The sequence below is a fragment of the Macrosteles quadrilineatus genome, unplaced genomic scaffold, assembly GCF_028750875.1.
Source record: "Macrosteles quadrilineatus isolate MER2022 unplaced genomic scaffold, UCM_ALF_1.0 Scaffold_6__1_contigs__length_79288215, whole genome shotgun sequence".
NCBI lineage: Eukaryota > Metazoa > Arthropoda > Insecta > Hemiptera > Cicadellidae > Macrosteles > Macrosteles quadrilineatus.
The window spans coordinates 11,061,226-11,074,186 of NW_026542599.1; the positions used below are offsets into that span (position 1 = coordinate 11,061,226).

A 12,961-nucleotide genomic window follows, 5' to 3' on the forward strand; every position below is an offset into this window, starting at 1 on the left:
CAAGTTTGGGTGAGAAATTTTCACGGATGGTAGAGTCTGGTAGAGTCTGTTTATTGGCACATTGGCCTTACACAGGGGGAAGTTGTAGAATGAATCGGCTCAGAAGATAAAAAGCAGGGTTCTATCTGTTGTAAAAAGACTAGGATCTATGTATAATATGAGAACGATAAATTATTTACATTCAAATCAAAGTATAGATACAAAATATATGTAACAAACACTTTAATTACACTAAACAACAGTGTTATTCCCAGTGCCATCCAAGAGAGACCAGACATAGCTTGTCTATGGCAGCTGGCAGCCGAGTGTATGACTACGGTAGCCATCTTGCCTGGGTCTTGGAACTCTCTCTCGCTGCCGGAAGTTCTCTCTCCTAAAGTCAAGACTCTCCAAGGGTTGCAACTGTTGGAGTTGGGGGCTCGGTGAGTAGATAGTAGATATACCCATTAGACCAGTTGAGTTACCAAGTTGTAACTGAAACAATCAAGCTGGATAGATGAGCAGACATGTTGATCTAGTAATGACAAGTCTGCCAGTTCAATACTGGGGAAAGTCATAAATAAACAGGTGGTGTTAGTCAGTAACAAAGATACATGAAGTAACCACACTATTCCTCACCACGGTATGTTGTAGCTGATCCCGAACTAAGCTGGAAAGGGATGTGACAGAGAAAACCCTTACTAGATTGATTTGATTGTTTATGATAGTTTGTGTTAGTCTAATGATTGAAGGTTTTTCTATTATTTCAGATTCTTTTGTCGCAGTCTAAAGCTGATCAAAAACGCTAACACAGCCAGAGTTTGGCATTGTCTTGCTCTTAACTATCGTTATCAGGTATGTATTGAAATCATTCTTTGACATTGACACTAGTGTAGAAATAATACCCTTAGACCGATGTTGGATCTTCAAATTTTTTATTACCAGGTTATTCTATACAGTATTTGAAAGGATGTGTTTGAACTTTTTTACACGATATCTAGGGTTTAAAAGAGATCACATGTATTTAAACTGCTAATATCACTCTCTTCGTAGTTTTTTTTATAATTCCACAAGTTCACTTATATTATTTTGTACGGAATGAAAATATTTTCTTTTCCTCAGGCTATGTTAACTCCGGTCGGAACAGACGACAGGAAGACTCTGTGTCAGAAAGCGTCAGCAGCAGTAAGAGAAGCGGTAAAGTGCAATCCGCGTGGTTGGGAACACTGGAACCTTCTTGGAGTCATTGCAGCGTTGCCAGGTAAATTGTGATTGTTTTTTTTATGTGGTCGAGTAATTTTATGTATGTATATGTGAACAGTGGTTTGCCGAACAGGTAAGATCGGGTCTTAGGAAGAGGCTGTTATGTTGTTTTAAAGTTTTTCAAAAATTGTTTTTTTATAAAATTTTTACCCTTATAACATGTAAATGCCTAATTTTCATTCGTCTTGTATAGCATTGAAAAAATGTTGTACAATCAAAGGTTACAAAGAAAATTTCAAAAAACTGCACTACATTCAAAATTCCCATGTAATTTCTTATGGAGAAGTACTCATTAAAATATAATGCTATTTAAATGGGGAATAAATATGTCTTGTTAATGAGAATAGTTTTGTTATCAGACAAATTGAAGTTTGCCTAGTTAGCAGGTTTGATGCAGCGGGGGTATTTTATTACTGTCTATGCTATTTGACTTTATGCGGCGCGTTTTAGGTCAGATAATCGGGCCCTACTTTAATATTATCTAGATATAATACATTGTTGCCCACTGACTACTTCACTTTACATGATTGCGTTTTGTAGAGGTGAAGAACTACCGCTTGGCTCAGCATGCATTCATCAAAGCTACGATGGCCGATGAGTCCGTGGCAGTTCCGTGGGCCAACCTGGGCGCCTTGTATCTCACGCTGGGCCGGGCTCAGCTGGCCAACATGGCGTTTGGAGCTGGCCAGCGGACCGACCCTGAGTACTGCCCTAGCTGGCTGGGACAGGTAACAAAGCCAGGGTGTCTACCAACCGGGAAATCCGGGAAAACCGGGAATTGTACTTAAATTTTTACTGGCCATGAAATGTACGGGAATTGTCCTTAAATGCCAGACAATGTCCTTAAATTTTTAATGGGCCATAATTTTATTGATCGCTAGTTGGTTAGGAGCACATAAAAGGTTTATCAGATGTTTGTTTACATTTTCATAATTTATTACTAGAGTAATTATGCAATAAAAATCCCATTAACAATCTCAAACCCATTAATATTTTATCACGACAATCGTGTCAAGTCAAGTACTTCCAAGAACTGTTGACTCAGCAGCTAGCTCATAAAAGTTGTATCACTTTTATTCCTTTACAACTTCTTTTTTTATTACTAGGGTAATTATTATTAGATCCCAAACCTATTTTATCGTGAAAATAATAGCTTTATAATGGCTGTTAAATTTCACTTCTTACTTGTACTTTCGGCTTGAAGATTCAATTTGCCGTGGCCAGTGCCTAGTGCCATAAAACTGTTTATGGTTTCATATTAAACATGTAAATAATCTACAGTCTTATTATGTAAGTTAACCCCTTTTTTATGGACATATTTTATCTTTCAATTGACAAAACCACAAGCATTAATGTTTTATCACTATGTAGGCCTGCTTGGTTTCAAATTATGTCATTGCATTTTCTGTATCTTTGTCTTATATTGTTGGCTATTCAGGTTTCAATGTTTTTTGTTTCCCATATATTTATTTATTGAGTTGTATGCTTTAAGCAATCAAAATCTTATGAACTAGAATGATGATAGTAACTTTGCTGCTATTATAACCTCATTGTTTGTTACTCAGCAATGTAATACTAGTACTGTAACTAAACCAGCGAATAAAGTTCTCTCTCTCTCTCTCTCTCTCTCCCTCTCTCTCTCTCTCTCTCAGTTTATATAGGCCCTCCTAAATAATTAGGTTTATGCCTGGGTATTTTGATTCTTGAAAGAGCTGTAAAATATATTAAGAAAATGTAATTGAGCCTAAGATAAACAACTAATGATTGCTATGTGTCGATATTAACTTTACAAATGAAAATACAATAATCTTACTCTGTGCTTATTGCTTATTAATAGCCGCTTACCATACCTTGATTTTGTACTAAGAATTGAGTAACAATATGCATTAAAGATTTTTTTTTCAAAAGTAGTCGAGAACCTAACGTTGTGCCAGGGCGAATCATGCCAAATTAATCCGCCTGGATCGGATAAGCTATGTTATGAAGTTTACGTGACGGATGGAGATATTTGTCGCTATCGCAGGAGACAATGATTGCGTTTCTCTGTTACACTATAAAAGTAAAGTATTATATTGTCTGTGATAAAAGCTTTACCTAAAGTATAGGTAGGCCTATGTTTGTTTACTTTCAATAAAATTTCTATTTTGTAATTTTTAACTCTTATCTATTATTATTTACTTTTCTCTCTGGTACAACTACAGTGATTAACAAGATTAAAACAGTTTGACAAATCAGGAAAATTATTCGGTAGGCCTAATGACATTGACAAAGGTTACGGCAAAGTGTCCTTAAATGTACGGGAATTGTCCATGAATTTTTTATCCAGAATGTAGTAGACACCCTGAAAGCTAGACATAAATACAATTCTACCTTACCTTACCTGTGTGACCACTCAAACCTCAATAGCTTTTTGGCCTCACTAACAACAAGTCTCCACCTATCTCTGTCTTCCATTCTGTCTATGCTCTTACCTTCCCTATGTCTCTTCACACCTGGTTCTGTCATCTTAGCCGAGGTCGTCCTAGTGGATATCTTCCCAGAGGGAGATTTTCAGACACCATTCCTAGCGTAGAACCGTTGACTGTAGAACCCTTATCTCTTCTCTTCACTTGACAAGCCCATCTCAGTCTTCTACTTTTTATTTGTGCTATTATGTCTGAGTTTGTATAGACCGTTCTTTGATTCTCTGTTTGTTCTGATTCTCCACACCCAATTTTTGTTGATGGGACCGTAGATAGTTCTTAGTATTTTATTTTCAAACACAATTACAGTATTTTCTTTTTGTTATTCTTTGCCAATGCCCAGGTTTCAGATCCGTACAGTGCTATTGGCTGTATTATAGTTTTATATAGAGTTTTGATTTGGTTCCTCCTTGTATTGACAAATAAAAGTGTACTTTTTAGCAGTGATTTAAGGTCCCAATAGCATTTATTCCCCAGTAATTATCTGGCGTTTATCTCTACTTCTTCTTTATTTCCTTGGTCTATGGTCAAGGGCGACGACTTAAACTCTGCAGTCCTTTTGAATTTATAGTCTCCAACTTGTAAGGAGTGTTCCACGTCAAAATCTTCCACATACAATTCTACAATACAAAATGCAATTTAATCAGCCACTGTAGTTATTAACACCTGATCCGTCATGCTACCAACCGAGCTATCTACTCACCCTGGCCTTTATGCTTAGGTATTTTCCAAGCAGTCTCGGTGATCATGACAGACGTTTATTTGCGTTGTTTAAAGGCGCTGATAGCAGAAGATGTGAAGCACCAAGAGACGAACGAGCTGTTTCGCCACACTACGCAGCTCGGATTCAACGCAGAGTCTTGTGTGGGCTACGCAGAACATGTGTGTCGTATTCTGCAGAACAGGGAGTACAAGAAGGATCGTAACTCTATGTACTTCATTGAGAAGATGCACGCCGTGCCTCTTGCTGTTGACGTTCTCACGTGGGCTACAGGTAAGTAGTTTATATCTGACAAATGGTACACTCCAGGCCAAGATTGTGAACTTAAGTGGTTAGCAGCTAGCTTGCTTTAAAACAAGTACATGTAGGCTATAGGACACACAGAAAACACACAATATTTTGTCCCTTGTCAAGTGTAGACCCAGGGAAAGAAATATTGCGTGTATTCTGTGTGCTATGGCCTACTTTGACTTTCCTAAGCTAAGCCAGCTGCCTTTATTCAGATTTTTGTGAAAATTATTTTTACATTAGTTCATAATAAATGGGTATAATATAATCTTAAAGTATTTCAATTAGAGATTTGATATTTAGTTTCAATTTCAAAATTGCAGGAGGTACTGATAACTGTACGATGTCTTTAAAACCCGACCCTAACTCTCAGTTCACAATATTGAGGTGAGGCTTATCCCTGAGATTGCAATAATGATTGCAGATGAAGTAGAGAACGATGCTTGCGGACTAAACATGCTAGGCTGTCTGTTGGAGAGACAAGGCTTGTATGGTCCTGCTGTCCAAGCACTCAGTAGAGCTGTGAAACATGTCTCGGCTGACCACAAGGATAAGGTAATGTATACATAGTTTGATTTTGTAAGTGTAAAGTCAGACTTCCTAGACATGTTTTGTAAAGTTAAGCTTGATTTTTCAATATTTTTTGTGGGGTGGATTTTTGGGACTTCGAATTTTCACTTGTAGCACCACAACTTAACTCAGTTCATAGGGTCTAAAAACCACACCCTGTTTGGTTTACTTCAGAAAAATTGGGTGAATAATCAAACATTTTACTTTTATGATGGTTAATGGTCTTGTATTTTCCCCACAATCATTGCAACATCGTGATCTTTTTCCGTCATCACAGCGACCCATTGATCATCTCTCATGATCACATTCATCTAACTACACTACAAACTTAAAGAGAACAATGGAAGACTTCACTAAAAGACTGTCGTCCATAGGCTATTAGCAATTATCACAGGATCCACAATTCAATTACATTGTACAGACTCTGAATTCTTGTAAAGTCCTTGGGTTTCCCCATTAATAGGTCAGTTGGATACCCTTGTTAGTATCTCAGATCACAAACTTTATTTAAAATTCAAATACCTCTAGTGAAGTTTTCCCCCAACATGTTGTTTGGAATAGCTGGACATTCATATTAGCAGGATTCTGGTATACAGTATTTCCTGATTCTGGTATACAGTATTTCCTGATTCTGGTATACGTAGAGGTGTGCGGATAGTGAAATTTCATTTCGGATCGGATTCGGATCGGATAATTGAGGCTCGGTTCGGATCGGATCGGATATTGGGAGGTTCGGATTCGGATATTTTCGGATTCGGATAGTTCGGCGTGGTTAATAATAATCTGCATATGTATTTTTAAACTATAAAACAATATAAAGCTGTGTAAATAAACTTAAATGATGATTTTGAACTATAGAATTTCAAATTAGCCAAGTCCACAGTTTTCTCTTTCTTGAAAATCACAATTCACAACATTTATTTTCAAAAGTTGGTTGCTTGAATTAAGTACACTAGCAGCCGAAATCTTCACACAACACCTTAGCTCAGCAGGACTGATGTCAAACGTTTGGGCTTGTTTACTTGAGGTTATGTTTTATCTTGTTTCCTGGTTCTCACAAGCCAAGGAGTTCGATCTCAAGTTTATTTTCACATTGTATTTCCTTACGTTTTTGGAACGGATTATTGGCCTTAAGTGGCATTTTGCCAAGTTTAGAAAACATCACTAATGCACTAAGATGGGCTCTAGCTCACGATTTGATGTTGGGCAATTAAATTAGACTTTATAACTGTGTATCCCTGAATTTATAAATTGCATTCTACACTTATTCACTGCCAAACATAATTCAGTAGAACCTTGATGAACCGAGAATTACACTAGCCTACATAACTTCATTACCCCAAGTAAAATACGAAGATAATTTTTATAATTGTATTTGAATCATATAATCTTAGTTTGTTAAAAATGGATTGTATGTTCAACAATAATTGCAGTCCATTATTGTTAAGCAGTATGGTCCCAAATTATTGTTTTTGATTTTGAAACATCAAAGTTAATTTGACAAAATTATAGTTGAAGCAGCCCAATGTCAAGTGACACTTGTGCAATAGTTTGTTTACAAGCTTTCTCCAGACCACGGGGGGGGGGGGGGGGGGGGAGGGTCTGATAAGCCGTCTATTGTTCACCCCCAAGAAGGTCCGACCCTCATTAGTGCCGCTCGGCTGCACTCAGTGGGGAACCCAATACCACAAATCAATCTTTTAAATGAATACAAATAATTGGTAATAATTGTTTTAATAATATTCACCTTGAAATTTCAATAAATTTGGTGTAAAATTTGACAAAAATCGGCCATTTTGACCGATTATTAATACAGTACCAAATACCAATGAAGTAGTACATTCATTGGTAATTAAATAATAGGTAAAAATTAACCGATTTTCGTCAAGTTTTACCCCCCTGCTGTGCGCTATGTCACAAAAGCTGATAACGACATGGGTGATTAGTAACCATGGCAACTTGTTGAATGCGTGATGAAGGGAAACCCAAGAAATAGAAGAACAAAGAGAAAGAATAACGACGTTGTTATCTTTATACCCTTTTTTATTGTTATCTTTATGTAAGATTTTATGATTTTGTTTTATAGGTTTATAAAATAATTCTTTTTAACTACGGGAATATCAATTTATAATTTATCAACGTGCTTCGCTTCTGAAACAGCAATACCGGATGCATTATAAAGGTCAATGACCTAAAATATCACGATTGTGCAATGTTGTATTTTGATGTTGAAATTAAAATCACGACAAAAGTTTGTATATATCCATGGTCCCGTTAGTTTAATCATTTAATATGTACACAATCAATGCTAAATAATCGTGGTAACTATATTTTTTATTATTCAAAGTTTCTACACAGTAAAACAATCAAAAGTCAAACCGGGCAATGAATACCCAAAAAACAACGTATCTTGTCCTGTGAATGGAATACCACTCGCCAGCCAGTCCTTTAGGTTTAGGGAAGTAGTGCAAGTCTATATATAGCTTCAAGGTCTTACCCACCCCTTCCCCCTCCGGTCCTACTTGACTCGACCCGCGCTCCTTTCGAGGTCATTGCCCAACCCCTCCCACCCTTCTATTGTGTTGCCTTTCTATTGTTTCTATTCTGACTTTTTTTCGGGAAACGAGTTGACTTTCATTTGACCATGGTAGTTCTTTTCTGCTTTATGTCTGTTCGTTCCAGACGAATCTAATTGTAAAGCAAAACAGCCGATAACGACTAAACTAGTTATCAGTATTGCATAATACGGCTTCTTTGCCGTTTGCTGTTAGGTCGTTGGAAACGTATTGCTGTAATTTTGTCCTGGGAAACTAATGGTGGCTATGGAGATTTAGTTTTCTGTCCAAAACGTCAAAATATATTGTCTATCCGAAAAAGTCGGATATATAACGGATAGTGTCGGATATCGAATTTGGGCCCGGTTCGGATACGGATATCCGAACCGAACCGAATCCGACCCGATTTTTCGGATATCCGCACACCTCTAGTATACAGTATTTCCTTTGGCCTCATAGTATCCTATCCTCTCCCGGGTATTTATACCCTTACTTACGTGATATTTGGAAATCTTTGATGGGTCTTCATTTTTCTTGTTGCCCTAATAATTGAATAATTCTTTATCAGAATAGTAAGGCCTCTTGTGAAGGAAATATTTTAATTTTGTTTTCAAGGTGTCTTTAATACTTCTTACTTTTATTGAAACATTTTTGAATACTTTTATAAACATGAATACAGTCCACTTTTTGCAAGGCTTGATATGACTGCCTACGCAGACGCTTGCACCTTTGAGACAAAGTTGTGGGACACTATCCAGATTTTTTTGTGTCAAGATAGTATGGCTTTTGTTCTTTCCTCGGTAATAATTTGTATCAATCACCCTATCTGGTCCCTGTTTGTTCTTTAGGTGATGGCTAACTTTGCCCGAGTACTACTCAAGGCTGGCAAGACGGAAGATGCAGTGCAGGTTTACCGAGGAATTGGCAAGTTCGACATTCATTCTCAGTGTGGTCTTTCCCTAGCTCTTTACAAAGGTAGGTGTCAAGCCCTCAGTTGCTGGGTAGCCGAGTGGCTTCGGTACTCCCTTAGTAATCTGAATGTTGCCGATTCATCCTGAGAAAAAGTAGCAATTTGGTTAAAAACTGAACCTCCTAGGATGGTTGAAACCAGAAATTTTGAATCTGAAAAATGAAACCGAACCTCCTGGTAGTCATTTTGTATGTGGTGTGGGTTGGTTTTCTGGCATTTTGCAGCAATGTTTATTAAAAATTAATAAAAATTACACTGGGGAAGGGGATTAAAAAATCAAATCCCATATCTCAAAACCTAAACATGAAATTGCCTGGTTAGGGTAACAATAAAATAAGGAAATAATAAAATGTTAACTTTGCAATCCAAACTGAAAGAAATTTTATCTAATTAAGGACTTTTTCTTGTTCTGATTAGTAATTACTATACTGTGTGTTCTAATCTTGTTATTTTATATACTTTTTCCACCTTAGAGAGCGGGGTCAGATTTTTGAATCCAAAACATTGAACGTTTTTACCTGTATTGGGAAAAACGTTCAATGTCTGCAATAATCCCTTAAACAACATAAATACTCGTATATCCAGTTGTGCGTTTGTTTGTCCAGGCAAGCAATACCAGGAGGCTTATGAGGCGTACGAAGCTGCACTGAACTGGTGGGCTGCGGACGACGAGACCAAGGCACATTTACATGTCGCGCTGGCGGCTGTCGTCTACAAACTGGCCGGGCCTGACAAAGCTAAAGCTTTGCTGCTTCAAGGGTAAGCAAGCTGTGATGCTCCCTAATTCCTTTATTACTCGTAGGCTAGTTGCAGTAAAAAGAAAAATTGAAACTATGATCGGAGAATTGTGGTGTAATAAAAACATGCACTGTGAAGTGGATGAAGTTAAAAGAAATCTGGGGGTAATGTGCAGTATACTTTTAGATCTGATAACCTAGATTTTTTGACCATAAGTTGAGGGGAAAACTTTATCAAAATAGGTACAGTAGAACCTCGATAGTTCAACACTTTCTGACCTAAGGGGTGTCTAACTATCGAAAAAGTTTTATATAGAAATCACCCGAATTTATTGAATACTAAAAACTTAACAATTTCACTGTTCATTAGTCTCAAGTCAATAATAGATAAATTAATGTTCAAGTCAACTTCCATCACAATAGTAACCATTAAATATCACTTGACAAAATATTTTGTGATCTTCGATTGTTTTTCACTCTGATAACTGGAAAGAACTGGTCCCGGTCATTGACCAGCGTATGTGTCAAAACAAAATATTGATTGCTAATGTTTAGACGGGTAGCCTCAGCCCGTGTCGAACTACAAGGAGTGTCAAACTATTAAAGGTTTACTGTATAATGAAATTATTGAATCACTGGTGTTTATAGTTCATAGGGTTAGCAATCACAAAATGATTATTTAGTTGTACTCTAATAAAAAAAACTACCACTAGAAAAAATTTTTGGTTTGAGCTCCAGCAAGTGGTTTATGTATCTATTTTTTAAATATTATTTAACAAAACAATGGTTTTGTATTTTATTAGTTTTCTCATTAAAATTAATCTTTTATATTTAATAAAATATACAAAAACTACTTTTATTACCTTGGGCTTATAGACAAATTCAACTAATGTATGTCCTATCTTTTCCAGTAATCAATTAAAGCCACAATCTGTATATGGATTGTTTGCCGCTTGTTCCCTGGGAATGCTCAAAGGAGACATGGAATTGAGCAAGTTGATGCTGAAGGAAATGCTCAAATACCAGAACGAAGAGCATTATACTTCACATGTTGCTCTGTTTCAAGCTTACATCAAGTTTATTCAGGTAATATGTTTGAGAAGCTTGCGTTGGTGTAAATTATCGAGAGTAGTGACAACAAAGTAGGAATTTTGTTTTTCTACTACAGTACAATCCAAAAAAATTGTGTAATACAGACTGGTAAGGTGCAGAGTTTGAGATATCAAACTATTGAAATTACTGAGTGCTATTGTTTGTCTTCATGGTGGCTTGGTTAATGTTCTATGTAACTTGTGCACAAGTTATTTGCTGGTTAGCGAAAAAAATCTGGACTGCAGATTATAAGCTGCCTTTGTTTGTAGGATTTTACTGGATTTTAATGTGTGCAAATTGACAATAATTTAGTTAGTGTGGACTCTTTTTAAATATCCTGTTCTTGTTAAATGAAAGAAGAAAATTGTGAACACTGTATTACAAGATGAGTCAACTGTTTAAAAGCAATAAATCCAGTTGCGAGTAAGGGGCTAAACAATACATTATTGGATATAAATAGTCGTGTTCATTACTTTTTGATGATTTTTTCAATGTTTCTATACTTTTTTGTTTTTTGTAAGGGAAACTGTCCACTATCTATCGTCAACTTTTTGTTAGATAACATACAGTAGACACCCTCTTATCCGGACTCCTTGGGACCAAGGCCAGTCCGGATAACGCGTTTTCCGGTTAAACCAACGTCCCCAAAAACTTGTTAAAACGGGCTGTTTACTGTGATATTCAACTTAAATTTTAGGAGAGCATTGTATTTAGACACGTGATCACTGGTCTCAAATCTTTCCACGAGAACAGTCGTTTCAGTACTGCCCACTTCCTGCCAATCTAGTCCGTTTAAACCAATGTGCTGATGAAAATTGTCCGGTTAAAGAGATGTCATATCCGCCGAGTGTAGTCCGGTTAAACTGATCTCCAGTTAAAAGGTGACCGGATAAGAGGGAGTCTACTGTAGAGTTTTGATTTGGTTCTCCTTGATAATTCTCATCTGGCATCTGGGTCTGGTAACAATCTTGCCTGGAATTGAACAAGCGACCTTCAGATTTGAAGGCAAGCACTAAAACCACTTACCCAGACATATTGTTATGAAACTGTCGTCCATTATTTTTGTTTTGGATACTTTTTCGTTCCTATGAGCAACGTTAGATGTTCAAACTCAACTCTTGGTCCACAGGGTGACGTTGCTGGCTCGGTGAGCAGTATGAGTAAGGCTCTCCATCAGCAGCCTCAGCAACCTGCGTTATGGCTGCATCTCACACTTCTGATACTACAGAAGCACAGTGTTAGTGCTGACCCTCTGCGCAGGTTGAGTGGTGCCGCGCGGTGCGCTCAAACCGCCATCACACTCGGTCACTCCTACATGGACGTGTCTAAGGTAAGATACAACCCCCAGCTGTGCCTGATCATTGGGCTTTTAATACATGATGACTAATGAAACAGCTGATCTTAGTCAGTTACAACGCTACACAGATTATCTGACTCCATTTTACACTTGCCTTCCTATTCAGCTAATACGGACACAATTGTGCATTGGTGTTTTAGAGAATTGATATTGATAATTCTGGAAGTAGTAAGAGTTAAGATTGAGGAAGAGGGATAGTTGAGGGTTTGAAAGGTAGAGTAGAAAAGCTAGACTGAGTTGGTTAGGACATTTAGAAGGAGAGAGTTCCTTTGAAAATTGAGTTTTGTAAAGGAAATTGTGATAGTGTTTATTGGACTAGAGTCTATTGCCCCAGGATGTGAAGGTAGGACACAATAGAACAGATAAGAGAATATGAAGAGGTTCATTTGACTACAAAATTTAATACCTTTTGTAGGTGATGGCGTTGGTCAGTTTAAGCTATCTGCAAGGAGGGGACGTTCCCAGAGCTCTTGTCGCAAGTAAGCGAGCCGTCCACTTATACCCTCACATTGGCGAGGCCTGGGCTGTCTTGGCTGCGTCTTGCTGCGCTGCGCGCCTCGACACTCCGCTACGACCAATCATCTCACACGCACGACAAAACACCGAGCTTGAACGTCCACTCGCTAAGTGGATGAGCAACTTTGAACGGAAACTCGCAATTTCTGCTTCAAGTTGAAATCCAAATATGGTTTTGATATAAGATTTTTTTAACTTTTTTATAAATCTTAATTTAATGTAATTTGTTCCTGAGGATTGTTCAAAGTTTTTTTTTTTATTATTTATCAATTATCAATGTCTTGTGTAATGTGATAAAGTTAAATATTAATCTTTTTTTATTAAAACACAAATTAATTTGATCCAACTTGATTAAATATTCTATTCAGTGTGTTTTAAATTATTACAAAAAATCTATATATATAATACGTGAAGCCGTATTTTGTTAACGCAACTCCTCCCTTATTTGTGG

General features: G+C 37.1%; 1 protein-coding gene across 1 annotated transcript in view; it reads left to right on the forward strand.

Annotated features, from left to right (window-relative positions):
• LOC128996400 (tetratricopeptide repeat protein 37-like) overlaps window positions 1-12,739 on the forward strand; it is a 30,492-nt gene extending 17,753 nt beyond the window's left edge. Inside the window, exons 11-21 of the mRNA XM_054421711.1 lie at window positions 255-422; window positions 750-834; window positions 1,102-1,240; window positions 1,783-1,970; window positions 4,482-4,698; window positions 5,138-5,268; window positions 8,687-8,813; window positions 9,414-9,567; window positions 10,457-10,631; window positions 11,767-11,967; window positions 12,410-12,739. Of these exons, the coding sequence (XP_054277686.1) occupies window positions 255-422; window positions 750-834; window positions 1,102-1,240; window positions 1,783-1,970; window positions 4,482-4,698; window positions 5,138-5,268; window positions 8,687-8,813; window positions 9,414-9,567; window positions 10,457-10,631; window positions 11,767-11,967; window positions 12,410-12,670 (1,846 nt within the window). The 3' untranslated portion in view covers window positions 12,671-12,739. The remainder of the gene's footprint in view (window positions 1-254; window positions 423-749; window positions 835-1,101; window positions 1,241-1,782; window positions 1,971-4,481; window positions 4,699-5,137; window positions 5,269-8,686; window positions 8,814-9,413; window positions 9,568-10,456; window positions 10,632-11,766; window positions 11,968-12,409) is intronic.
• The last annotated feature ends 222 nt before the right edge of the window (window positions 12,740-12,961 follow it).